Source organism: Poecilia reticulata, chromosome 11 (genome assembly GCF_904066995.2).
Source record: "Poecilia reticulata chromosome 11, P_reticulata-male-v2, whole genome shotgun sequence".
Taxonomy (NCBI): domain Eukaryota; kingdom Metazoa; phylum Chordata; class Actinopteri; order Cyprinodontiformes; family Poeciliidae; genus Poecilia; species Poecilia reticulata.
In genome coordinates this window covers 15,425,084-15,452,204 of record NC_088840.1, presented here as the reverse complement: position 1 = coordinate 15,452,204, position 27,121 = coordinate 15,425,084, and the positions used below count along the sequence as shown (strand labels likewise).

The 27,121-nt window shown below is 39.4% G+C and overlaps 2 protein-coding genes across 4 annotated transcripts; both read right to left on the bottom strand.

Annotated features, from left to right (window-relative positions):
• Positions 1-1,658: 1,658 nt before the first annotated feature.
• Positions 1,659-11,362, bottom strand: ywhaz (tyrosine 3-monooxygenase/tryptophan 5-monooxygenase activation protein, zeta polypeptide). Of its 3 annotated transcripts, none has more exons than XM_008422087.3 (6): positions 11,218-11,362; positions 8,692-8,987; positions 6,997-7,120; positions 5,407-5,570; positions 4,132-4,227; positions 1,659-3,042 (listed from the first exon to the last, which is right to left on the bottom strand). In XM_008422087.3, exons 2-6 carry the CDS (start codon positions 8,980-8,982, stop codon positions 2,965-2,967), a joined length of 753 nt encoding a protein of 250 aa, XP_008420309.1. In that variant the 5' UTR covers positions 8,983-8,987; positions 11,218-11,362; the 3' UTR covers positions 1,659-2,964. The 3 variants fall into 3 exon arrangements, with proteins under 3 accessions (XP_008420309.1, XP_008420310.1, XP_008420311.1); XM_008422088.3 differs by having other exon boundaries at positions 8,692-8,984; positions 11,218-11,338; XM_008422089.3 differs by lacking the exon at positions 11,218-11,362 and adding an exon at positions 10,840-10,975.
• Positions 11,363-15,471: 4,109 nt separating this feature from the next.
• On the bottom strand, positions 15,472-19,992 carry znf706 (zinc finger protein 706). The gene is made up of 3 exons (XM_008422090.2): positions 19,845-19,992; positions 17,008-17,143; positions 15,472-16,218 (listed from the first exon to the last, which is right to left on the bottom strand). Exons 2-3 carry the CDS (start codon positions 17,140-17,142, stop codon positions 16,123-16,125), a joined length of 231 nt encoding a protein of 76 aa, XP_008420312.1. The 5' UTR covers position 17,143; positions 19,845-19,992; the 3' UTR covers positions 15,472-16,122.
• Between the last annotated feature and the right edge of the window lie 7,129 nt (positions 19,993-27,121).

The window sequence follows — 27,121 nt, the reverse complement described above, 5'->3', positions numbered from 1 at the left end:
GTATAGCGAATAAATAGTGGAATGGGAAGAAAATGGTAGTGTGACAAGAATTTGTATTCAGCCTCCTTTATTCTTATACCAAAAATAAAAATAAATGTCATCAAATAATCCCTCAGAAGTCTATAAACAGACACATTTTAATCTCAAGATGCATACAATTCTGTGAGAAGCTTTTAGAAAATATTAATTAACAAACAGCATCACAAAGACCAAAGAATATAGCAGACAGGCCAAGGATAAAGATGTGGATAATTTTAAAGGATAATTAGGTCATAAAACAATATTACAAGCTTTGACAAACCGATGGAGAACTGGTGAAACTCAAGACAGGTGTAAGTTCTTGGTAGGTTTGCAGTTATGTAAAGACGTATTGTTACCCTTACACCTACAAAAGCTAATCAAGCTTTATGCCTATTTGAAACGTGCTTGTTTTTAGTTTAAGCAAATTTACTTAAACAAATGTAACATGCGACAAGAAATTATTAGTTTTATAAAAACATATTTTATAAAGACAATTAGAAACAAATTTAACTAACTTTTTTTTAACATGTGAAAGATGAATTTGCATCATTACATGCAAATTGCAACCTAAAACTAAAAGTAATTAAATAAAAATGTTTGTATTCCCCAAAACTCCTTAGAAGGGATCAAAGGTGTTGGAGATTAATCCTATAGCGTGACAGAAAATTTTAATCCTCTTTCCCTGCCTGCATTTTAGTCCTACTGACATGAGAATTCAATGCATAGATGTATATAAAGTTATCAGGCTTTTTAGATAGTATATGATCGTCTTTCCCGTGAATGCATGCAGTATTTTCTCCTGTCTTTCGACAGCCGCAGCAATCATCAGCAGAGGGCAGCATTGTTGGTGAAAACCAACCATCTGTCAAACTGAATCTGCCTTCAGCATCACATGCCTTAAATTATGTCTTTACTTTGGCAGCGGAGAAGGAAGAGGTTTTTGTCACTTATCTCAGAAATGTTCCCCAAAGTTTTCCCTGTAGATGTAAAGTGTGTTAATCTCTGCTGTGATTATAACTAAACTTTGACCTGCTCAGAGTAGCATTGAGCTTTTGATATGGCCAACACTAAACTGTCGGTTTACCATAAAACAAAAAAGGATTCTGTGGAACAGCACCTCGTGTTCAGTCATACATGGTGGAGTACGTGTAATGCTGTGGCTGTACTTTACCTCCAAATGCCCTGAGAATCTTGAGACTACACAAAACATTCATGACTACTTGAAACTCAGGAGCAACTTGTTCAAATCTAAATCTGGTGGGTTCTTCAGCAAAGTGAATATGGGTTGTCCCTGGATGTGTGATTATAAAAAAATTAAGATACATGGATATATTAATCTCATCTTAAAAGATATCCATATGTAACTGATATTTAGATGCATTTCCTAAAGCATAACTAACATTTGTTGAATTGTGGTGGTTTTGGCATTAGATTCAATTATGATACCAGTAAGTCTGTTTAAAACAGTTAATTGCAGCATGATTTGTTACCCACTGAATAAATGTACAATAAAAAAAAAAATCATTTTTGCTGCTGAAGTAAAAGCAATTCATAAAGGCAGTTAGAAATTGTAAATGTAGCTGGCACAAATGTACATAAAAAGCTGATTCATCAACACAGAAAAAGCACCACAAGACTCAGTTTGAATGCTTTAATTCCACTTACATGAAAGCACATAACCAAATAATCCACTCATTGTGTAACTTGCAAATTTTGTATCCCATCTTTTCTTTTAAACCAAAAATACTGTAATTAGAAGAAACTGGCACTACTTTGTAACTACGAAATGGCTTTTAATGAAGCTTTCTACGACAATTTCTATGCTCACTTTTTACTCCACATCATGATTTACTCCCATAAAAAAAGGTAAATATGTTAAAACACCAGGTTAAAGCTAAATACTAAACTAAAACTGCCAGTTTTGAAACATGCCCAACCCCCCACACCACACTACTGAGAACCACATACAGTCTCCAGGAGTCTAAGGGAATAAAATACAGAAACTTAAAATAGAAAAGAATACCTGAATAGAAAAAGAGTAGAAAGCCACATAAAAGCGCATGGCAAAAAGTATCCTCTGCACCACTGAAGAGGTAAAATATCAAAAGGTTACAGTCGAGCCATTTTGAATCAAGTTGTCGTCGTCTTAGGCTGTTAACTTTTATGTGGTATGCAAAACTGCAGAAAATCAAAGATTACACATTTCACTGTTGATAATGGGTCGCTTAACAAATGGACCAAAGTGTAAGTGGTCGTCCAAACAGAAAACACTTCCTGAAACATGTACCATCCATTAACACACTACACGGGACACCAATAGGGCGGGATGGATACAAGCACTACAGAGACGGAGCTTCACCTGTAATAGTGTACAATCACTGCTTACTGTCAGATGGAACATTTAGGGACCCTGCCCTCTGTTTACAGTGGTTTCAGAGAAAGTTTAGTGGACCAAAGTGTCACAAAGGTTGTTTAGTTCAAGTAAAAACATAGAAATTGCCCAGAGACAGATTAGAGGTTGTCTTGTTTGTTTTCCTGCAACAGCAGCAGCTTGCTACACTGATAAATGTTACAGATCACTGGGGCAGACCTAGAAGAGGGACCTAAAGTCGACAAAACAAAAATACACAGGTTGACGGAATAATAATAATGTTCAAAAGGAAATCAAGTCTATTCCATTCTTTTCTCTGTGGAGGTGCTCATACAATAACACACTCACTCACACGCGCGTGCGCACACACTCACTCGAACGCACACGCACGCACATTCATTTCAATGCATCCGCACACACATCCTGTACTTTTACACACTGTCAGAGGAGTGTAAACATGCATCTCTGTGCATGTATGTGCACACACGCACACACACACAACCAAGCACACAACTTAGGCTGGTGAGAGGTAAAAAATGTGTTTTATTTTTCTCCCGTTGTCTCTCTGTAGTTCAGTTCTCGGCTGCCGGCTCCTGCTCAGTCTCCTTTCCTTCCTCCTCACCCTCTCCCTGCGCGTCCGACATCCACAGCTGCAACGAGGCGTCGGAGGAATGCAGGGTTGAGCACAGTTTATCAAAATCAGCTTTTACAGAGCAAACGCATTAATAATCACTAACCTTTGTCATATTGTGTGACTTTACAACCACAAGCTTCAATTTAATTGGGAACAGACCAACACAAAGTAGAACACAATTGCAAAGTTAAGAGAATGAGATCCGGTTCAGCTCTTCATACTCTGATAAAGAACAACCTGAATCATGAACCATAACTCAGACTGGTCAGGTAGAAAGCAGTGGAGAAGTTTAAAGCAGTTATAATACAACCTATCAAAACACATGAGCACTGATCAAGCCATCATGCAGTATTACTGCTCTCACAAAAACAAACAATGGAAAATAGTAACAACCCCAATAATACTTTTAATTATAGGGCTTACCAGATGCAATCATGTAGAGTTTATCACTACAATAACTCAATGTTCTTCCGGTGATTAAATAACAAACAAAGGTCCAAACAAATTCTCCAGCCCTTTACCAAGAAAGACCTGGAAAGGATGGCACTAATCAGGTAAGCAGTTAAGAGGCACATGGCATCTTTGGAGGTGCTACAGAAATCAACAACTAATGTAGGAGAATCTGTCAACCGCACAGCTAACGTTTGGAAGAGTTGCAGGATAAAAGCCATTGTTGAAGAAAACACACTTTATGTCTGGCTTCCACTTAGACACAAGCTATGTGGGCAACACGGCACATATGGAGCTCTGACCAAAAAACACCCAAACTGGCCTGCATGCAAAACATTGTCAGAAAACCTCCACTACCTCCACGTCTTCCTGGTAATCTAGGGGGAAAAAAACTCAGTAGAACCGGGCACAATAATCTAACCAAGCAGAATGTTTCAGAGTACAGTATCGTCATGGATGTATTAGAATGGCCCAGTCAAAGTTCTGATCCAATTCCAATTAAGAATCAACTGTTTCCATTTTACAATTATACTCTACATGTGTTGTCCCACCAAATTAAAAAAAAACACACAGAAGATTGTGTGTTTTAATGTGGCAAATGTTCAAAGGGTGTGAATACTTTTACATATAGGTCAACATTATGCGAGTCACTCACTGTCAGATTGTCACGGAGCAGCTGCATGATCAAGGTGCTGTCTTTGTAGGAGTCGCTGTTGAGAGTGTCCAGCATGGCTATGGCTTCGTCAAAGGCCTGCAGGAGACAGGAGGGGCATATTTAAAGTAATGGCTAAATGGGGAAACTACATAAAATACACAAGTCTCAAATTTTTCAAGACTGCTCAAACACAAGATTGGTAGGAGGATTTAAAGTCAACATGCGTAAAACGGAAGACAAACTTTTTGAGATTTTAGTTTATCGTCCACTCTTCAGACTTTCACATACAAAGTGAATTTAGTTTGTTGTGATGCTAGTTCATGCTTTAGAATATTTTATGATCAATGGCCAAAGTACAAAGCTGGAATCACAGAACCTTTATTCACAGTTTCAGCATGTTCATACTTTCACTTAAGTTTAGTTTTAATAACTCCAGATATTTGAGTAAATTTAGTAGATTGGTTTTATCATGAAACATGATATTTTAGATTCTGCAGCGTCCTAAATGGCTTCTGCACCAACTTAGATCAGTTCTATGCTTGATCACCTGTAAAATATTATAGACTAAAGATACATATTGTTTAAAACATGGTTGATGATCCATATTGCCTTTGTTAGGTTTATGAAAATTAAAAAAAAGAAGTAATGATTTCTTAGGCATCTAAACCACCAGACTCTATTTAAGAACCACAAGTGCAGAGGAGTGGTGATCAAAATCGGTCACTAAGTCACTGAACCGAATGAATGGGTCAATAGGTCCTTCCTGCAGAACCTGATCTAATGTTGAGGAGGTAACCTGGTAACTCTAATCAACCTTGCAGGATTAGGGAAACAACCACAGCAAGCTTATGAAGCACAACTGCAGAAAAAGCAGGAATGTTTTCAGTTTGTAATCCTTAAATAGCTTTAAAAATATTGGAAATTTAAACCTTCATTAATCAATGTTTGAAATTCCAGTTCCAAATTAAACATGGAGATGCAGTTCCATCAAGCTTGGCTTAAAGAACATTATTCCTTACATTCACTTCCTCTCACTTTAGAAGAAAATGAAGCAAAAGCTCTGTAGTTCCACATCCAGCAAAATTTACTCGTTCCCTTTTTTGCTTGTAATACATTAAAATAGCTGAATGTTCATTGCATCAACATCTTTCCAAACAAATGCTTTAAGTGTGAGTCATGTAAGCAGCAGTTCTCAACATTAGCTTTTAAAAACCCAAAGGTTAAGTTGGTTAAACGAAACTAAAACAGGACTGTGGTTGGAGAGGGGATTCTTACCGACTTGGCCAGTTGGCAGGCCTTATCAGGCGAGTTGACGATCTCGTAGTAGAAAACAGAAAAGTTGAGCGCGAGGCCCAGACGGATAGGATGTGTGGGAGGCATTTCTTTGATGCTGATATCCAATGCCTTCTGGTAGGCCTCTTGTGAGTTGTTGATGATGGCTTCATGAAAGAAGATGATTAATCAGGTGAGGATACACGTGTTCAAAGGAAGAAAAACATATAAAAGCATATAAAACATCTGGATACTAATATGCATCAGGTCCAAACAGCAAAATCCAGACACAGCTGTCTAAATTTATTGTAAAAGAAGCTTTCTTAAGAAAAGCCTCATATCCTTCAAACTGATGTATTTTGCCCTATTATTTGTTTGGGGTTAAGCATTTGTGAAATGAATACATACTTATTAATTCACTATTGTTTGGCTTTTTTACCTGCAACTTATTTTAAAACAGAGGTTTTAAACTCTAGTCCTTGGGTACTGGAGCCCTGTACCTTTTATATGAGTTTCTGGTGCAGCACATTTAAATAAAATTCATCAGCAGGACTGAAGGCTTGAATGAAGGCTGAGAAAGTAATTTAACATTTTGATTTATGTATGCTGGACCTGTGGTGCTTCTAAATATTGCAGATTGGAGTTTGAGACATCAAAACTATCTAACACGTCTTGGCTCTTCTGCTATGATAAAAAAAAAAGGACTGGTAAAATTCTGAAATACAAAGCCCCATTTTAATTGATAAGTGGAGGAGTTTTCCACAAAACTGGCACTACAGGTTTTCACTGCCTAGTATTGGCTGGGAATGTTGATCTGTTTCCATCAGCACCAGACTGATGCCAGGAGAAAGAACTGGAGGTGAGCTCATGGAAACCAACAACCAATCAAAATGAGTTAAAAATGGGTACGTTAATGACACTGGGGCATCTATTTTGTAGAAGATTTATGTGATTTGTGTTGGTATTTTTCATCTTTGCACTGCAGCTCTATGGATACTTTTAGAAGCCCTGGAACTGGTTAAGAACTGGCTTACTTTAGTGGGGAAAAAAAAGAAAAAAGGCCAGAAAAAAAACCCCAATGATTAACAACAGGATTGGAGAAATACAGATCAATGACTGAACAGGGCTTACACCCAGCCAAAAGGGATCATTTTAGATTTACAGAGGTAATAATAATCCATTTCCTTCACACTTTATGAGTGATTTACATACAAGTTGCTTTCTGAAACGAACACGGTTTATATTGCGATAGAAAATTAGGAATAAATCCTGGCGATTAAAAGCAGCCAACAGCATGGTGGCAATTAAAAGCAGCCAACAGCATGGTGCCGCTCTCTTTGCAGCAGCCCATCTCTGCTCTACAGCTGACAGATGTAGATCAAGGACAAAGAGGATGTCAGTATTCTGCCCACAAACACCTGAAACATGCCAAGTCTTCACAATATGGAGAATTTACAGGATCTCTGATCAGAAAACATTCATCCTATCAAGCTGATGAATGAGCTACAGACCATTACACAGAAACGCACTGCAGATCTAGGTTTTAGCACAAGGATAAATATAAAGCAATGCATGAAGTTGCGTTTTGCTTACTTTCCTTGTCTTCTCCAGTTGCCACCTCAGCCAGGTATCGGTAGTAATCTCCCTTCATCTTTAGGTAGAAGACTTTGCTGTCAGCGGGCGTAGCTTTGGGGATGAGATGTTTGTCGAGTAAATCCTGCAGGATAAAGGGTACAATTTTAAATGCATTTACATAGTAAACCCTAAAAATAAAAACTTTGAAAATATGAATTGAATAAAGCACCATCACCTTTTCACCGCTTCTTAAAAGCAGATGAGCAATATTAAAAACACACTGACAAAAAGAGCCTTTTGAGTCATGCCCGCTCACACAGGTAGGCACAACTTTCCAGTGAAATTAGCATTTTTATAAAATAGAACAATGAAATTAGTCACATGTTCGGCTCCCCTTGAGACAATGGTTAGTAGAACCGCCTGCAGCTGCAAGTCTTTTGGGACATGACACCACCAGCTTTGCAAGTTTAGAGATTAAAAGCCTATTTTTTGCATAATAGCTTAAGCTCAAACTATCCTTGCCATGTTCAAGTATTGTTGCATATCAATCAAATTTTCCTTTAACATCCTGAACGTCCCATGACCTTTATGATCTTGGTCACTAAGATCTATATCAGTTTACAATCTATCCCAGTGGGCCATAATATAATTGGAAAGATGAGCTGTAATGCATGGCAACAAAAACCTCACAGTCAAATACAGGCAGCCCGTCACAATTACTCTTTCCATTCTCCAGAAAATTTTCTCCCAGGATTGAATGGTATTTACGTAGCTTCATTCAACCCCATGAACTCTTATCCATGATGCTGCCACCATAGCAGACGAGGTGTAGTTCATTTTATCAGAGCCCCTTCTTTCACATGCTTGCTGTGTTCTCTTGTGGCAAACCTCTCTCTTCTTCAAAAGACATTGAATTTATTTAGAGGACTTGATAGTTAAAAGAGCTTAAGAATGCAAGTGAAGGTTTTCAGATAAAATGTTAAAAATCAGTCCTTTACATCACAAGTATGAAATACTTTGTATTTCAGTATCAAAAAATACAGTGACTTGGCAAAATTTGAAAGAAGTTAAACATGATTGTTACAATGCAATGTAAATGTACACAGAACATCTACATAAAGACTCCATCACAAATAAAATATTCGATAAAAACAGAAGAAATTCACAGCATAAACCCTATTACAATATCCCTGCTGGAATCGAAAATCAGCTGGTCTCCAAAGAAACACTGACCAATGGAGTGTAAAGTATATTCCTGACATGTTTAGAAGCAAGTATTTAATTTTAAAAGAAACTGTAAAGCCTTGTGAGGCCCTTTTTGGGATAAAACTGCCATGTGGATGACATGCTGGACTTCTCCCTTTATTCTACACTCCTAAATCATCATGTTTAAGTACCACATGCAGCCAGTAGGTGTCACCGCAGCGTCCAATGAGGAGCCCCTTCCTGCTAGTGCTCTGCATGTTAATTGTTGACATATCACAAAATAATCTTAAAACAACTGAGTAAGCATAAAAGAACATTTGTAGCGCTGAGATAATTCTGGTTGCTTCAAGTCTTTGAAAACCTGATAAGCAATATACCAAGTAATACCAGCGATCTATTCATCTTCAAATTGCATACAAACAAATCTCTGAATCACCAACTTTCCAAAGGTTTAATCAGAAACCTGCTTATTTTCTCTTTCCACCACCTGCTTTAACCTTCCCTTACCAAAACTTCCTTGCAGATGTCGTTCAGTTCCTTCTCGATTTTCTCCCTGTACTCCTTTGCCAGTGCCGTCTTGGTGCTGTCTGACTTCTGCTCCATGCTGGAGACCACCCTCCATGAGGACCTCCTGGCTCCCACCACGTTCTTGTAGGCCACCGAGAGCAGGTTGCGCTCCTCGTTGTTGAGCTCCGAGCCCTCCTCAGTGACGGCCTTCATGGCTGCGGCCATGTCGTCGTAGCGTTCGGCCTGCTCGGCCAGCTTGGCCTTCTGTACCTGCTCTCCCTTGTCTGCCATGGCTTCTGTGCAGCGCGAGGAAGGACAGAGGAGAGGAAGTCGGGGACAAACAGGAACCAGAGGTGAGTGCTGGATTTGATGCATGAACTAACTTTTACATTTAACTACAATAATGTAAACAAATTTTCTTTGTGTAACAAATTATTCATTACCAAAACACTCAAATGTTTTAGAAATCTGTCACATCATGCACAGCAGCTAAATTTCTCCACTGACAGACAGCGAAGGATATTTCTATTCCATCCTAAAATTAGTTGCTATCGGCTCCAATCCCTTCAGTGTTTCACTCTTTGTGAGTAAATCTGCACAGCAGCTTCTTAGTTCATTATTGTTATTATTCACTCTGAATCACCTCTTGATTTACACAAAGAAGCAGAGATGCAAGAGGTTGTTTAAAATAGGAAAGTGCATTTCTTCATTAAAATAGAGGCAAATTCTGGCTGTTGCTGCTGGTCAATTTTCGGCATCAACCATGCAGTTTTTGTCACATTATACTTCAATTTCTGAGCACAGAAAAAAGAAGCTTACAACAGGACGTCGATTTGTAAATACACATTTTCCCTTAGCTTTTAGCCTCTGTCTGTAGTGGAATGTACAGGATTTGAAGATGTCGGCATCTCCAAACATTTAGTAGGCTTCTTTCAGCCAGCTGATTTGCAGTGCTCAGCAACCAGCTGGGAAGGAGCAATGCTTCTTTACTCTATGTACCATACTGCCACAGAATACGCTGATCATTCAAGCATTTGCTTTGGCATCTCGGTATACAAACTTCAAACTGCAGGAGTGACGTGACGGAAAATCTTAGTGGTTGCCATCTAAAATAGCAAGCCTAAAGCCTGCAAACCACCAACACACGCAGACTGCTGTTCAAAGTCAGTAATGCTAACCAAGCTGCTGGCAATAGAAGAATAATGACTGCTTTCCTCTTGAATCAAGAAAACCTTGTTTTTACACAAGGTTTCACATTAACAAATATACATACCTATAGGACACTCTTAACAGTAAAATCACAAATAAAAAAAAATTAAAAATAAAAAAAATTAACAAAGCAAGTAAAAGCTTTGTAAAAGTAAAAATTGGTCTGAAATCTATTTGCCAGATTTGTTTCTGTCTGATCAGTTATTACAGATGAACAACATGGCAGAGAGAACACTTTCGTCTGAATGTATTAGAATTAGGTATCCAATATGTGACCAATCGACTTCTTTAGCAAAGTCAATATGTAAAGCATACAGCCCACCCCAGTTTATTAACTAGCAATACAAGAATCGAGTGTATGTGCCTCCAAAGGGGCTTAACTGGAATACAAAACATTCAATCCAAATCTGGACAAGTATATCAAATGCAGGAACCCAAACTGCATCTGATATACTTGCCAGGGCAGCAGTAAGTCCTACTGCCCTGGCAACATGGTGACTGATTTATTGCGCTGGGACTTTTATTTTTTAACATGTCGCGAGTACTTATGTGGACGACCAGGATGTTTCATTCAATAAAATTCAGATTCCCTGTGTTACATAAGAGACTCATCCCAGCTTTACAAAAAGATTAAATCAAACGACCATTAACAGGGAGAATTCCCAACACACACCTGCGCCCTTCTGAGGAATGTCGCCCACCCAGTTTTACCTCACTCTCTCACACACACACACACACACACACACACAGACATACACACACGCGCGCACACACACACCTGCCCACTGAGGTCGAACCAAGTCCGGCTATATTAATGACGCTTTTCATAAATGAATACAAGTTATATTTTCAGTGCCTAACGATGCCTCGCACAGAGAAAATACGAATAGTTTCACTGAACGCGTTTGACGGTGAGATGATTAAAAGAGCCTAGCTTACTTCAGTTCACAGTGAACGCCCTTTTTCGCCTTCCGGAAAACAACGGAGCTGCTGGCTTTGCTCCCATTAACCGTCCGGTTTTAAGTCGCTTCATTCACAAATACGGATTCGACACACCCACAAGCTACCCTCTTGAAAAAAAAAAGCCGAATACAAGAATAGACGCGTTAACGAGCAGCAGCTTCGCGCTGCTCATTCAGCAGACGCCGAACAAACAATGACTGGGCAGCGGAGCATCAATGACTTCCACCTACACCCCAGACAAAAACGGCGACCAACGTGGAGCCCGCAGCGACTTCATGACGTGCAGAGGGAATTCAACAATGTCTTGGGAAACGTACATTAGTAGTAAGAACGAAAAATAGATGTAGGACTGACCTGTGAATGTCTTTAAACGGTGTCGCTCCTGATGCCACGGCCGCACAGCTGATGTTCTCTCCCGCTCATCCACGGGGTTTCCCTCCAATCAAACGCACAGCAGCAGGGTCGCGCCTGGACGAATGACGTCAGGCCCATGTTGCTAGGTAACAAAATTTACAGGCAAAATTTTTACCGCGTTTTGACCAATGGGAAATCTTTTTAGTTGAACTTCCTCTTTTTTTGTCTAAATCTAAAAAAATATTGAAGGGTGATATTACACGCCCATATCTTTACAATTCATTTCTAACTAATACATATTTTACAAAATGTTCATATCCTCCTTTCAGTCTTTGTTGGCAAATAATCCCTGTTTTTTTTTCTTTCTCACTCACAGCAATTTAAAAAAACTGTTTATATAGTTATGAAGAAGTAACAGGATGGAAGAGACTTTGTGACAGAACCATACTACTAGTAATAATAAATAAAAACTGAATATGAATTAGAAAATGTTTTAGTTTACACAATTATAACAGTGTAGTAAATGTAAAAAGTATAATTATCATACTTAACATAATAATGTCATATTCTGAGTGTAAATGTAAAATTACATTAGAATAAATTAAATTCTGACTAATTTTCTGTTGCTAGAATTAAAGATTTAGATACATTTAAAGCAAAGAGATAGAACGTAGGACAAACACTCCAGAGAATGTTAAATGTTTTATAATATTTAAAAATGCACTATTTGTAAAAACTGAAGCCAACCAGAAAAGGATCATCCTAGCTTGATCTCCCTATTATTACTTAGACAGTCTATATTTATTCAGAAGCTGCTTGGAAAAGGCAGTGTTGATTAGATATGATGGGACAAAATTTAACAAACACAAAATGTAACCTAAAATACTTTTTGCTCTCCCTACACATAGAGGGCCATGGAGGACTATTTCCCCTCTGACATGCCTCTTTTACGTTCTTGGGGTAATGTTTACAACACCCATGTTTTCTTTGTGCTTAATGGCTCTCATTGAGCCATTAAGGTTTTTTTGAACTCACAAAGTCCTAAAAAATGGTTTTCTGACACTTTCCAGACTGGTTTCTTTCATGTTCTCAAATTTCTACAGAATGGGGCTGCTTGCTTTTTTGAGATTTTTTACCATACTTCTTGTTGTCAGACAAGTTCATTCAGTGATTTATTGATTCTTTGTGTTAACCAGCAAAGAGTAAGGCTACCGAAACTAAACTGTAAAATATCTGTGTTAATCACAGTTAACTTATAACTGTTGACACAACACTTGTGAAGTGAGTCAAGAAAGAAAAAAAAGCCAGTTCAGAAAAAGATACAAGACAGAAATGCATAGAAAAAAATGCTCTATTTGATAATGTTCCTCTATGTTCTGCTTTACAATCAAATTTCTACATTCCATTTTAAGGTTTAGAAAATTAAATCCTATAGTTTGTGTAAGAATGGTTTTCCCCTTTTAGCCCTATGGGACTCTACTGTTCCTGTTCATCCAGTTCTACTAGTCATGTCTGGGTTTTGAGGGGGGCATAGGTGTAATCACAGACGCAGATCCTCTCTGTGAGTGTAATAAAATAGTGGGGAAGTCTCAGAGTCATCAACTGGGCCCCTGACTGGAGCAATGACTGATTTAGCTTCAAGAAGTAAGACTCAACGGCGCAATAGTGATTTGTACTTTGGTTTTCCAAAGGGCGTGTCCTGGATTTTGAGGTTTGCTGAGGCAGGCAAGAAGTAGCTGGAAAATGACTAATGCTCCTCTGACATTCAAACAAGGTCATTCAAAAACAACACACAGAGGAATGATGATGCCAGCATAGAGCAGAATGTCTCTACAGATTGAGTTGCTTTTCTCAAAAATTAGCCAGTCCAAATCAAAGCACATTAGCAGATTTTTTGGTTTCATTACAAGCACAGCTCAGACAGAGACCGCTGGCTGAAAATAGGTGCTCTATAGCCAGGGAGAATTGCTTCACCTAATTATGCCAGCTATTTTAATTTTTTTTCCCCCCACATCGCTCTCCCTCCAAGGCCCCCTGACTCCATCCTGCTTGAACACAAACTACCCTCAGTCAGTTTTTTCTCCATGTTTGTATGAATGACCAGGTGTGGCATTCTTTCATTCACAAGTTTATAGACAGGAAGGAAGGAAGTGAATTATGCTTGAAACAATGCAGGCAGTGATTTACAGAGTCGAGTCACTCAAACACTTAAACCAACAGGCTGCGTGGCTTTCACCCTGTTGATTTGTTTCCTACTGAGTCATCAGATGGAAGAAGTTTTGAAGCCAAAGAATTATTTACAATCCCTTGAAACAATAGCTTCCCCTTGATCCCATTCACATTTTATCACAGTGGAGTTAAAATAAAACATTTTTTTAAACAAAATAAATCTGAAAAGTTTATGTATGTGTTTTAGGAACCCTCCATTTAATAGATTGCAGAACCACATTTTGGTGCAATATCAGCTGTAGGTCTGAGTTTCCTTCCTCTAACAACTTTTCACATAGAAACTGATTTTTTTTGTTTTGTTTGGTTCTTATGTTCAAGTCAAGATCTGCCAGATTGGAGGTAGAGGATCAGAGACCATCAATCTTCAAGTCTTGCCACCTATTCTCAATTGGATTTAGGTCTGGACTTTGACTAGGCCATTCTAAGATATACGCCACTTCATCAAAATTATTTAATTGTATCTGTGGCTGCATGTTTGGGGGGTTTTTTTGTCCTGGTTGAAGGTGAGTCAGGATCAGTTGCGGCTTCTAACAGACTTTATTTAAGTTTGCCTTGCTCTATCTTCCCATCATCTCTGATCACATGATGAAAATACCATGTTTCACTATAGTGATGCTATACTTATGGTGATTTGCAATGACAGATTTCTTTCGTAGAGGGATTTGAAAGCAGTTCAAAAAGTTCAATTTTGTTCACATCTGACTAGGAAACTAGAAAACTGGCAAAAACCAGCTGTTGGCAGCAGGTTGTAAAAAGCTCTGGCAGAGCGGAGCTTTTATTAACAGATTGCTTATCCTGCAGCTCGTGCCAGCCATTCCAGGCTCTTCTGGTCTGCAGCATGCGGCCTCAGCATGTTATTATAATTAAAGACGGGGAGAAATACACCACATCTTGTACCAATCACCTTCTGCTGCTACTATTCCCTCATCCACTACATTGTCTCTTCCCTACAACCTCATCTCAAAAGTCTGCTGAGCCCTCTGCATTAGCCATTAGCCTGTTTAACGGATTACATTCTGTCCCGTTACAGTCAATCATTGACCAGAGTCAAGTGTTTAAATGTTTTGAGACGAAATGTAGGCCTTTTTATTAGCTGGCCTGATTAATTTGGTGTCACATTGACAGGTGATGAAAAACCTATAATGTACAGATTTTAAAATGTCACAGCCTGTTAACAGAGGAACGTTATTCTGGGATTGGGTCCAAGTCAGCTGTCGGTTGTGGCAACTTTTTGCATTTTTCTCTGTCAGTCAAGATCATTAATGCAGTGCTGGTCATTCTTCCCTGATGAATCTAATAATTAACAAACAAGGACAAAGCTTGTTTGTCCTTTTTTGCTGCAAGGCAACCGTGCTGCCGACTGAGTCAATGATTCAAGATAGAAGCTTGATGGATGCAAAATGTGTTTGCGAATGGTCATTTAGGCAATACTAAAGGCAGAATAAGTATGCATTTCCATATTATGTTTCCTTGTATTGGTTGGAGAAACCATCCATCCATTTTCTTGCACTCTTGTCCCTCAGTGGGGTCGGGAGGGTTGCCGGTGCCTATCTCCAGCTAACGTTCCGGGCGAGAGGCGGAATGCACCCTGGACAGGTCGCCAGTCTGTCGCAGGGCAACACAGAGACACACAGGACAAACAACCATGCACACACACTCACACCTAGGGGCAATTTAGAGAGGCCAATTAACCTGACAGTCATGTTTTTGGACCGTGGGAGGAAACCGGAGTACCCGGAGAAAACCCACGCATGCACAGGGAGAACATGCAAACTCCATGCAGAAAGACCGGGGGCGGGAATCGAACCCAGAACCTTCGTGCTGCAAGGCAACGGCTCTACCAACTGCGCCACTGTGCAGCCCGATTGGGGAAACGTCCACAGTAATAAGAACTGTATACATAAATCATTAACAGGCAATTAATAAGATGATATTTCTGCCAGCGATGAACAAATGCAAACTTTTGACCAGAGCTGTAATAAAAAAAAAAAATAAATAAATAAATAAAAAAAAGCAAACAGCAGATATATAACAAAGTGAGTTTTAATAAAATGGTATCATACATTATTGGAGCATACATTCATTTTACAGGCACATTAATCTTGCCGGCAGTCTCCAATATAATTTCACTTCCTAACAATCTGTGTAGCAGCTTGGGCAGCTGGCAAAGTTTCACATTTTACAACCAAACATGAAATTCTGATTAGCTGAATGAAAGATTGCAGTACAGCAGGGCACACAGAGCTGTTGGAGGAATTACAGTGTGCAGGCCTCCGTTCGAGTAAAACACTCCCAAGTACAATTAAAATAAACTAGGTCACTTTTGACAGCAGCAAAGACAAACATCTGAATTTTCCACCCGAGCCAAATCCATTTTGCTTTGTTAGGATAGTCACTTTATCTCATCTGGGATGCAACGGAAAACAATTTATTGATCCTTAAAAGAGACATACGTACAAAACATGAAGGCAGTGAGTCTGGGCTCATTGATCGTACAGGTCTACATCGGCCCTGAAGTCAAAACCACGGTTGGATTTAGTCGCGCGTGCGTTTAAACGCGAGCACACGCGGGTAGCAGTGGACTGCATGAGGCTTTCATGTTGGGTACATTAAATCATTCTTTGCTGTCATGTTCAGAGCTGGATCAGCGCCTTCAGTGAGGTTTATCCAAGTCGCTTATGCTTCCACGCCCTCCAACTCCTGGGGCAGAGGTGATTTGGGGTGTTTGCTCTCGAAGTGCTGCTTGAAGGTTTTTGGGTCGGGCATCTGGGACTGTGGGAAGACGATCAAAAATTAAGCTCATATTAAGAAAAAGCTGGGTTATATGGCAGGTAAAAACTACATATTTTAGGTGCTTTTCTTGCATCCAAGACCATTAATGGTCTTAGAACAACTGATATATGAAGACCCTCAGGTATCCTGGAAATAATCTTCAGTTAAGATCTGAAGCGAGAGCTACAATTGATGCTTTGTTATGTCTTGGAACAAACAGTCCCTCTAAAGATTTAAGGGCAGCTTAGAGTGTTGACATTCCTAAAACAAACTCACAACTTGGTCGATGTCTTTCACAAGCTATAAAGTCGCCAGCAACTTTCTACAAGTGCAACATAACGTAATGAGATGAAGAAAGTTGGAACATAAATCATCCAATTAGGAAAATTAGCATAATAAAAGCTAAAACATTCTGCTGAACTGAGACAGAAAGCCTGAGAACAGAGACAGTAATCAAACGATCAGCAGTCAGTTCAGCTCTAACATTCGGCACAAAGGCAGGTTGTCCCTCCACTAAGAACAGTCTGTCATCTCCACTTTACAGCTGTAATCTGGGAGTGTCTAATGGCAACTGATTTGTGAACCTTGAAGATCTGAAAAGAGACTAAGGGTTCAAAAGTTCAGATAAATATGGTGGCGTCATACCAGCAGGACTCGAAGTGGACCCTAAATGAACAGGAAGACAGTTCAGAAAGTATGTGTGCAGGTCACTTTGCTTTACACCTGTCTGAATTAAATTTGCGAATAAAATTGACTGATTGATTTAATCCCCTCTGGTGCCAGACATACCTTGCAGACGCTGCAGGTGAACACTAGCGCCGCCTTGGCTGCCGTCTTCTGGTCGTGACCCTTGGACTTTTTCATTTCTGCCTGCTTCTTGGCATTTTTCTGCTGCGACTGAATTTTCTGGTGCCCGCGTGCCATGCTAGGGAAAACACACAGGAAGGAGGAAGAAACGGCTCAAACAAGGGTGGAAAAATCATCAAGAACCAAATACCTGTGCTCAGAGTCAAAGTGGGAAAAGCCTGAGCGAATGAGTAAACATTAGCATGATCCTAATACGCGGCGACGGGTTTATGCCAACAGCCCGGTTTCTGTAACAAATCCGAAAAGTGAAACGTGCCAACACCTCTTCTCTTCTCATTCACAGTTCTGCTAAAGCCGTATGTTTTGATGTCACAGGTGCACAGTGTTGAACAGTTACAAAAACAAAAGATTGATCTTATCATGGTGCATCTTGTTTTGGCTTCTGCACCGTCTGGAAACCACGGCGGTGAACCTGCACCCATGTGGAGCCAATATAAATACTACTTTATCAATTCTTTCGCCTTTGGGCACTTCTTAAACTTAAGATTTTTAGTTTTTTAAACAATAAACAATTGTTTTAAATTGCACAAATAGCAGGAACAGGTTTGGTTGAACATTTTTAAACCGCTGAATTTTGTGAAAAGGTGATATTCACAGGTGAGATAGGCGAACAGGAACAGGTTCTGGCTTGTCCTGCAAGGCATTGCTATGCAGGAATGCTCAGTGAAATCAGATAAGCCAGTTATTCCCATCAGACTTGCTCACAGAGGAGGTAAGTCTGTTAGTTTCTCCCTGGATAACCACTCTCAGGGAGTTGTAGGATGTTGGTCAAAAAAAAAAAAGAACCAAACCCAGAGGGGACAGTATCAGCTTACATTTACTTAGACTTTAGGATTGAAGGATCATCATCATAGAACATGATTATTTCCTCGAAAAGCCACACGACTTCACTACAATTCTTTAAGTTTCATATGTTTCATTATTGTCTCACCGCTTAATATTTCTGCAAATGTCCTAAACTGCTCTGGTAATATTCTAAGGTAATCTTCATGGAGATTACTAGTATCCTGTCCAATCCTTGAACCCAACCATGGCAGCACATTATGCAGTGTGTGTGCTAAATAAATAAAATAAAATAGGACATGTTATCCCTTTGTGTTTTGGAGCCATTTTCAGTAAGAAGGACTGCACAGTGTGGAAGTTGGTAGCACTGTTGCCTTGCAGCAAGAAGGTCCTTGGGCTCAAATCCCATCCTGGCGCCTTTGAGTTTTAATGTTCTCCCTGGGTACTCCGGCTTCCTCCCACAGTCTAAAAATATGCACATTAAGTCAAGTGGTCCTTTTAATTGCCTTTCGGTATAAAATCTGTGCATGTCAGTGATAAGACTGGCAGCCTAACTCGCCTCATGCCAACTACCCTTCTGTATGGATGGACATTATTTTATTGATCTAACAAATGTTGTACATTGACGTATGACTATTAGTGGCTGAAGCTCCATGTGTGTCTCCAAACATGAGTTTTTTTTTAAATTTTTTATTTGAATTCCAAAAGTAACATTTTATTACACAGAGTGATACAATTTAAGAAAGCCCAAAATGTAGCTTCTCAGAAAATTTGTGTATGTACTGCTCAGCATATGCAGCGTATTCAAACTGGACACCGAGCGAACTGAATTAAGTGCCTGCTGCTTCTGCATCACGCTTTACCGAAGTTTTTCCTTTCTATAAACTTTCCATTAAAATACCTGAATACATGTATCCGAGCCTGTCCCTTTAGCAAGAATCTGGTTACTCTGCTGATGGGAGCAGTCAATGTCAGTTTCACGCGAGAGTGTGTAAGCCCCAACATGACATTCCTGTATTAAAAATCCCTTTTAGTCATCCATACACCCATTGTTTACAGTCGCTCACTGTCATTAAGGTACCTTCTCTAGAGGTCATCACATGAGAGGACAGGTACACACTTCACAGGTTGCTTGACGGGACAAGCAAAACAACAGTGCTACCAACCCTGCAGGTCTTACGTAATATTACAACTATCTGATTTAAGTCAAACTGTTTACTTTTCTTTAAATAAAAGAAACAACTTAAAATACAAAATGATGTGTGCGATGAATGTAAATGGTAAATAAGTTTCAACTAGTTTCTGGACTAAATTTTTCAATTCTATTCCAATTTCCTGAGATGTGCAATAAAAACATGCAGCCTGCATTTATAACCCTCTTTTGAGTCATGCATTATGCAGCTACACCACACCTAGACTGAAAATCCTTTAAAAACATGGGGACTTCTGCTGGTTTAGTCGGCATGAACATTGATTAACCGGTAAACCAGTCTGCTTCATAACAACTTCTATTATTAGTCTTCTTGGCTGACTGAAGACCTTGTACATGACCAAAGTTACAAAGTTTGACATTCTTATAGCTTATTTAATCAAACACTATAAATACTTCCTCGGTCATATAGGGGTGGTTTCGGTGTCTTATATTTCCAGAAATTAACTATTTAGCATTCGAATAGGGACTTAGCAAGCATTAGCTAAATAATAATTGTGTTTATATGTAAGCAGCCAACAACACGTTTCCAACAACACATTTAGCTTCGGAGAGCTGCTGTGGACCTAAAGTACCACGAAGTTAAAACCTTTTATATTTGTGTCGGTGTTGAACCGAGCTGTTAGCAGTGTCAGTTATTAGCTTCATGTGTGAAAATCTGGTTAACCACATGGAGATTTAACCGGACTCAAACCTTCCGTTAGCCATCAGCACAATCATCCTAACACTAAAAGCCGTGATTATTGATAAAGAAAGAACACCTTACCTCAATAATATAGACGTACGTGTCGTTTGTAACTCAGAAATGTGACAGCTGCTAATTTCCCAGAGGCAAGAAGTAAACGTCAGTGCTGCGTTTAAAGACTCTCGCAAGACTCAGGAATGTCGACATTCACTCATTCTGCAACTTGAGATAACACGGCAGAAATAATAAAAAACAGATTTCATAGAAGCTTTTCTTCTCTCAAAATAATACAATTGTCGAAATTATTCTAAGTAAAGTATCTTATTAATGTGACGTATAACAGAGATTCGAATATGTTTTTCTTTCTATTTTTTAAAGAGACAGTGAAAGCAGCGGAAAGCCCTCTGATGGAAATCGCCTTCCTGGGAACAGTTACATAGGTGAGGCAATGCTGCCTCCTGCTGGCAGAGTTTGGTTGTTCATACCTTGAATCTGTAGTACAAGAGTACCTGTAACTACTTCCCTTCTTTCTGTCCTTCTGTTTCTTTTTTTTTTTTTTTTTTACAATTTAAAGACGTGTAGCGACAAAACGATTTCCCTCCAAACAATTTTTTCAATAAATGTATTCTGGATTGCACTTACTGAAAAATTAAATTAACTTAAAAATCAGCATCTTTTTGCCAGCGGAGTACAATAAATATTCCAACATATACATGTCATATTACTATTTCTGGTAAAGAAAATAACAATTAGATAAATATTCTGTAGTAATAAAATTTTGTTTATTTGTGCTAATTCTTTTTTTTTTAATTCTCACATTATAAAAAGTCTACACTTTAATTTGTCTTTCACATATATTTTTCTAAATTTAACAATCTATTTTCTATTATGTTAGGTTTAAAACTTAGTAGATGCTTTTTAGTGGAGAAGTTATTATTAAAATCTATATACTGTCTCTAATACTTTTTTCACGACAGTTAAAAAGTCTTTTGTGATTTTCTTTCACATCACAAAACATATTAATTTCTTTGTCCTATCACTGTGAATCTTAATGAGTAATTTTTGCAAGTTCTGCAAATGCTCATTTGCTTTGTTTGGGTGGAATACTCTTGCATTAGAACGGCCTAGTCAAAGTCTAGACTTGATTTCAACTTAGGATGATTTCCAGCGAGTCTGAGAGAGTGTGGGATATTTTACAAAGAAGAATACTTGCAGTTCAAATTGCAGCGATATATGGCTCTACAAAGATTGACTCAGGTGAGCTGAATAAAATAGCAACATTACAGTATCAATGTTTTTATTTGCTACAAACCTTTGATTGACTGAAACATCTGAGACTGAAACATCTGAGCTTCCCAAGAACTACACTAGAGGGCAGCAGAGCAGGTCAACAACTCCATCAGACCGATGGACTGGAAAACCTCATAATAATAATAATAATAATAACACAGTCTTGTCCCAGGTAGGACTGGTAACCTTTTGTTTTGAATCGCAGCCGCGCAAACTGAACATAATGCAGCTCAGAGGACTACATTAGATTTTTATCTCATCTCTCTGTGTGACTGTGGTTCTGGCCTGTGAGTGGGAACAGTGGAGCTCTTCATCATCTCTCTTGCATTTGACTAAATTCAGCTAATATGTAAATAAAGCACGGCTCCGGTTGTCACATGAGTCGAACAGAGGCAACCTGTCTGGATAAACATCCGAAATACTCACTCTGGGTATATTCTTCTTATTTTTTATTTATTTATATATTTGAGGCCAATTACACGGAGCTTCCTGACAGATAGGTGTCATGACTTCCTTACAGGAGAAATCTTATCATTGTGAGAAAACTCCCTCGCTTGCCTCCGTGTTCTCACCCTCCCCCCTCCCCCCTCACCTCCACCTTTCTGCTTTTTCACTCCTTTTGTCAACGTGGGGGAAAAATATCTCTCAGGAGAGAAGGATGTGATTATGCTTTAAAGAACAGAGCCAAAAGTGCGGGGGGAAAAAAGAAAGGAGGAAAGGGGTGGAAAAATGACAAAAGCCACACATTGCTCAGGTTCCCCCTCCACCACCACCCTGCAGGATGTTGTGCAGGGACTTGCTTGCTTACAGGTTCGGGGTGGGGTTGTTCAGCCTTAGGGCCTGCGTGAAAACAAATCTCGCAGGTGTCAGCTATTGAGTGGCGGAGGAGAATATTATCTGACTGGCCTTTGTGGTTATGAATGAGCAGGGGCTTGCCGCAGACAACCAAATTCTTTATCAGTCCCTCCCTCCACCTCCTTTTTTGACTCCAAGTTGGAGCCGTTTTAAGAGTTTTACAGGAGGCCACAGAGACACCAAACAGTGCTGAATGTGACCTCCCTGCTTCTCTGCAGGCTGTTGAGGGAAGAGGAAGTCGGATTTCATCTTCCCCATCAGCCACTTCCTCTCTCTCTTTCTCTTTCGTGCTCCCGCTTTCCCTTGTTTTTGTTTTTTTGTTTTGTTTTTTTCCAAACCAACAGGTTTTGCCGCAGTTTGCTGCTGCTGCTGCAACATGCCACAATGCCGCCCGACCAGTCGGGCTGTACACAAGCCTTCAGAGGTCTGGTTGTGATGAGCGGTGCGCCCACGTGGAGGGGAAGAAACTAAAATAACATCCAAACCCTGTGGATCTGAGTGGACGACCTCTGAAGGGTTTGGCGTCGTTAGTGAGAGGGCGAACCATGCCTCCAGGGGGGAGAAAAAGTTAATTCCTTACCTCAACACACTCGCAGTCGGTGAAAGAGAGGGAGAGGTGAGGTTTTAGGTCAGTCAGACGTGGGCCGGTGGGACAGAGGCTGATTGTGAAGGTGATGACAGCTCACAGACAGCAGCGGCGCTCTGATTTTTTTTTTTTTTGTGCAAGCCGGGATTGTTTGTGGTTGAAGTCAGCAGAATTTGAATCTAACAGACAGGGGCAACACAGATCGATGTCTTTCATCAACAGCGCATCTATAATGTTAAAAACTAATTTTATGTTTTCCATCAATTTTAGAGTAAAACTTTTGGAGATTTTTTTTTTAAGTGTGGTTCTGTTGAGATGCTCCAAGCAGTTAATATCTTATCTGTTCTGCATAATGTTTTGTGAAAAAAGTCACACACACACACACATACTGTGATTTTGTGTAATCACCATACAGAGAATAGTCAAGGTGTGGAAGAAAAATGAAACAGATGTTTTTAAATGTCTGAAAAATAGTTAATCCCCTGGCAGATCGGATCAAGAACATATCATGAACAGAAATCTTAAAGTCTTGTGAAGGATTCTCAGTTGGACCTAGGTCTAGACTTTGACTAGGCCATTCTAACATGTGAAATGCTTTCATCTATCCCGTCGTAGATTGCTCCTGCAAATATGTATTCAGCCTACCGGTGGTGTACTACCTGCTATGTGGTTAATGTGTAATGTCAAAATGACAGTAGTTACAATAAACCTCTACATTAATGCTTCAAAAAAGCACAAATTTATTTACTATTATTACTATTTTAAAAAAATTTAATATGACGTGAGACTCCTCATACATACAAAATGTAAACGAACAAAACCTGATTTATGGTGATGTTGCTAAACCAAATCAGAGATGTCTGAAGTGATAAACAGGTCATTTTATTTCTGAGACTCATAATAGAAGTCATGATTTACTTCCTATTATTTATAATCAAATATCTTGATCTTCATCTCAGGTTCTTGTTTTCCTCCATCTGAGCGAACCCTCCGCCCAGCCGCTACACATCACACATGTCTCCGCCTCAGCTGTGAGTTTCTGAAACACACACAGATGCAGAAACCTAATCCTGGCCAAGTCCAGACAAGCTGCTCCCACCGTGAAAAAACTCCTGGTATGTAGGATACACCTTTCACCTCTGTCACGGCGCGAACCTCACACTCACACACTCCCACTCGAGGGAAGGCGGTCGGAGGCCTCGTGGCCCCTCACTCTGCCTGTGACAGCTTGTTCGGGGGACCCTCTCCCTCTTCCAGCTGTCCTGTCGCCACACGGCGGGCCGACATTCCTGGTGATGCAGGGAAAGGAGGAGATAAGGGGGAAAGCTTAACTGTATTTTGATTTTCACAGCAATGCTTCTCTTTTTTTTCTTCTTCTCCCAAAGAACAGTTAACAAAGCATCTCAGTATTTATGCATACCAGCTGAACCGATGTACATGAGGAGGAAAGAGAAACAGAGCCAAGTGAGTAGTAACTTCAGTTCGTTCTTCAGGACCAGCTCAGACAAACCGAGCAGAAGGAAACACTTTCAGGTCATCTCAAATATTTTTTCAATTATTTATTTATTTTTTTAACAAAAAAAAAAAAAAAAAAACATTAAGAGAAGATGGACTACACCACTGATTATCTATGCTCTGAAAAAGTTTAATCATTAATACTGCATAGGATTATATGCAGGGTTTCTCAAAATAAGGGTCGGGGGGGGTGGGGGGGGGGCAGACTTGTGATCAACAAAAACAAGGCTGGGGTGCTGAGAAAACTTTCAAATATCAAATTGTGTTTTAAAATTAAACATAATGGCATACATAAAATGAAGGCCGCAGTAATACAGATCCAAAACCAAACAGTATTTTAGTAAGAAGAACAAATCAAAAGCTTTGGACATCTACAGGCTGATATTTTTGGTTTATTTATCTAAAAAAAAAGAAAAAAAAGAAAAAGAAAAGTCTGAATAGATGTAGAGCAACAGTGGACAACGATTTTCAAATCTTGCTTCAAATTCCTAATCATATTTAAGTCTGGACTTTGACTAGGCCATTCTAACATATGAATGTGCTGTAAGAGGTTCTTATATTCCTGTATAAATCCATCTTCCCATCAACTCTGACCAACGTCCATGTCCCTGCTGAAGAAGAGTGTCCCCTCAGCATGATGCAGCGACCACCATGTTTCACTGTGGAGATTATTTAAAACTTCATCGGGTTTTTTTTTTATTACGCAGAGCGTTTTGCATGTTGGCCAAAAGGTTACACTTTGGTCTTATCATACAGAACATCTTCCTTAACATATTTTCATATTTTCTGTGGTCTCTTCATGAGTTGTGGCAAAATGCAAATGTGACAAATGTGACATTTAACAATTTCTCCCTTTTTAGCAGGCTTCCATAAAAGTCAGGTTATTTTAGCCAAAATAAAGGCTAAATCCATAAAATCCATAAGGAAGGACTTAAACTCACAATCTTATAGTGGCAACGCACATATAAATAAAAATAAATAAGCAAAAAAATTATTAAATATACATTTTACAAGCTATTTTAAGCTTGCATTTCTCCATGTTTGCCAACAGGAAGTAGATATTTCAGTTATTTTCGGAATAGTCGTTTTTGGATCTTTATTGAGAGCAATTTACCTTCCAGCTGTTTAGTTTCTAATAAGTGATTTCCAGCAAAGTTCCTGACAGGAAACTGAATCTGTTTAAACTAGAAACCTACAAAATAAGGTTGAGCAGAGATAAAAATCAAAAAGTTGAACGGTGCAGCTTAATTTCCTTCTCTTTGTCTGTGTTGTTGAACTCTCTTTGGCTCGGTGCCGCAGGAAGAAAAGAACCCCACCTGTATTTATCTAGCAATCCCGCTCTAATACACACACGCACACACACGCGCGCACACACACACACAAACACATAAAGAGCTCAGGTGCTCTGGAAAGCAAATTGGACAAGGGAGGATAGTGATCATCTGCAGAGCACACAAACATGCACAACTCCTGCTGACGGTTAAATGTAAAACATAATTTTGTCTATTTCCATACAACAGAGGCTGAAGGGATTCATAAGCAAAAATCTGCCATTTTATCATGCAAACACTTTCATTAAAGACAGTTTGAATAGTGCACGGCTGCATTTTACTGAATTTCAAATTATCGTAGCATTTGTAGAGCATTAATATCATCATGAAATGCCGGTTAAATTCAGTAAGGATCACCATCTGACTTGATCTTTATTTTAGATCAAAAAGGGCTGAAATCTTAAATTTAGCATGAGTAATTGCAAATAATTGAACAGCTCCTCAGTTGTTCCTCACTGCATCACACAGACACACATTCGTTCTCTGTTTGCTCAGTCAGGGTAATCCCAAGCTCTGGGATCTCCTCACACAATAGCTTCTTTACCAGGACAATGGCATTGTGCGAGCTAATGACAGGGCTCCTGCACGCCTGCCCGGGTTCGACTCTGAAACTCCCTAAAAATCACACTGCGCAGCCATTCAAAAAAAATCTGAGGGTTAAAAGGTGAAGTCAGTAGATGTGGACAAAGTAAGTTGATCTTATTAGATAAACCAGCTTCTATTATTATCATTAAGGTTTCTGTTAATGAACACAGGCAGTTATTACATTTTATTCTTTACCAAAATCAAAATAGTTGCACTTTACCGCTTTCCCAATTTGCACTTGTTAGGTTTTGCTTGTTTCAAACGTGACTTTTTGGTCTAAAATACAGATATATTGATAAGGAAAGATAATTTTCCAGGACCTGGTTTTTTTCTTGATTGTATTTTAACCAGCACCCCTCCCTCAGTGGGGTCGGGAGGGGTGCTGGTGCCCATCTCCAGACAATGTTTCGGGTGAGAGGCGGGGTACACCCTGGACAGGTCGCCAGTCTGTCGCAGGGCAACACAGAGACACACAGGACACACAACCATGCACACACACACTCATACCTAGGGGCAATTTGGAGAGGCCAATTAACCTGACAGTCATGTTTTTGGACTGTGGGAGGAAACCGGAGTACCCGGAGAAAACCCACGCATACACAGGGAGAACATGCAAACTCCATGCAGAAAGACCCCAGGCCGGGAATTGAACCCAGAACCTTCTTGCTGCAAGGCAACAGCTCTACCAACTGCGCCACTGTGCAGCCCACTGTATTTTAACCTTTTTTTTTAAAATTATTATTATTATTATTTTATTTAACTTGAATTGTTTTCTATTTGAATCTTCTTGTTGTATTGCTGTGAAGCAGTCTCATTTTTACTTAAATGAATAAAATTTATTGTTTACAAGACTTGTTTACATAATTACCTACATGTGTTCAAATGGGGGGAGGAGGGGTATTTACACGTAGGAAATTGAAGTAGTTTGTACCAAAAAAAGGCTAGAAACTGAGCCAGAATGTCTTTTATTGTGCTTGCAGGTGAGCCATCCCGCCCCTTACCTGATAGCCAATCAGAGCTCCGCTCCGCTCAGCATCAGCCAATCAGGAGCCGACTCTGGAACTCACCTTCAATTCCTCCCAGTGAAAGAATTTCGTGTAAAGCGGACGTTAAAAAGGCAAATATTAGAGCGTATGTCAGCAGGATGTTGGTCGATGTTTGTTCTAAAATGTATGCAAACTGAAGAAGAGACGAAG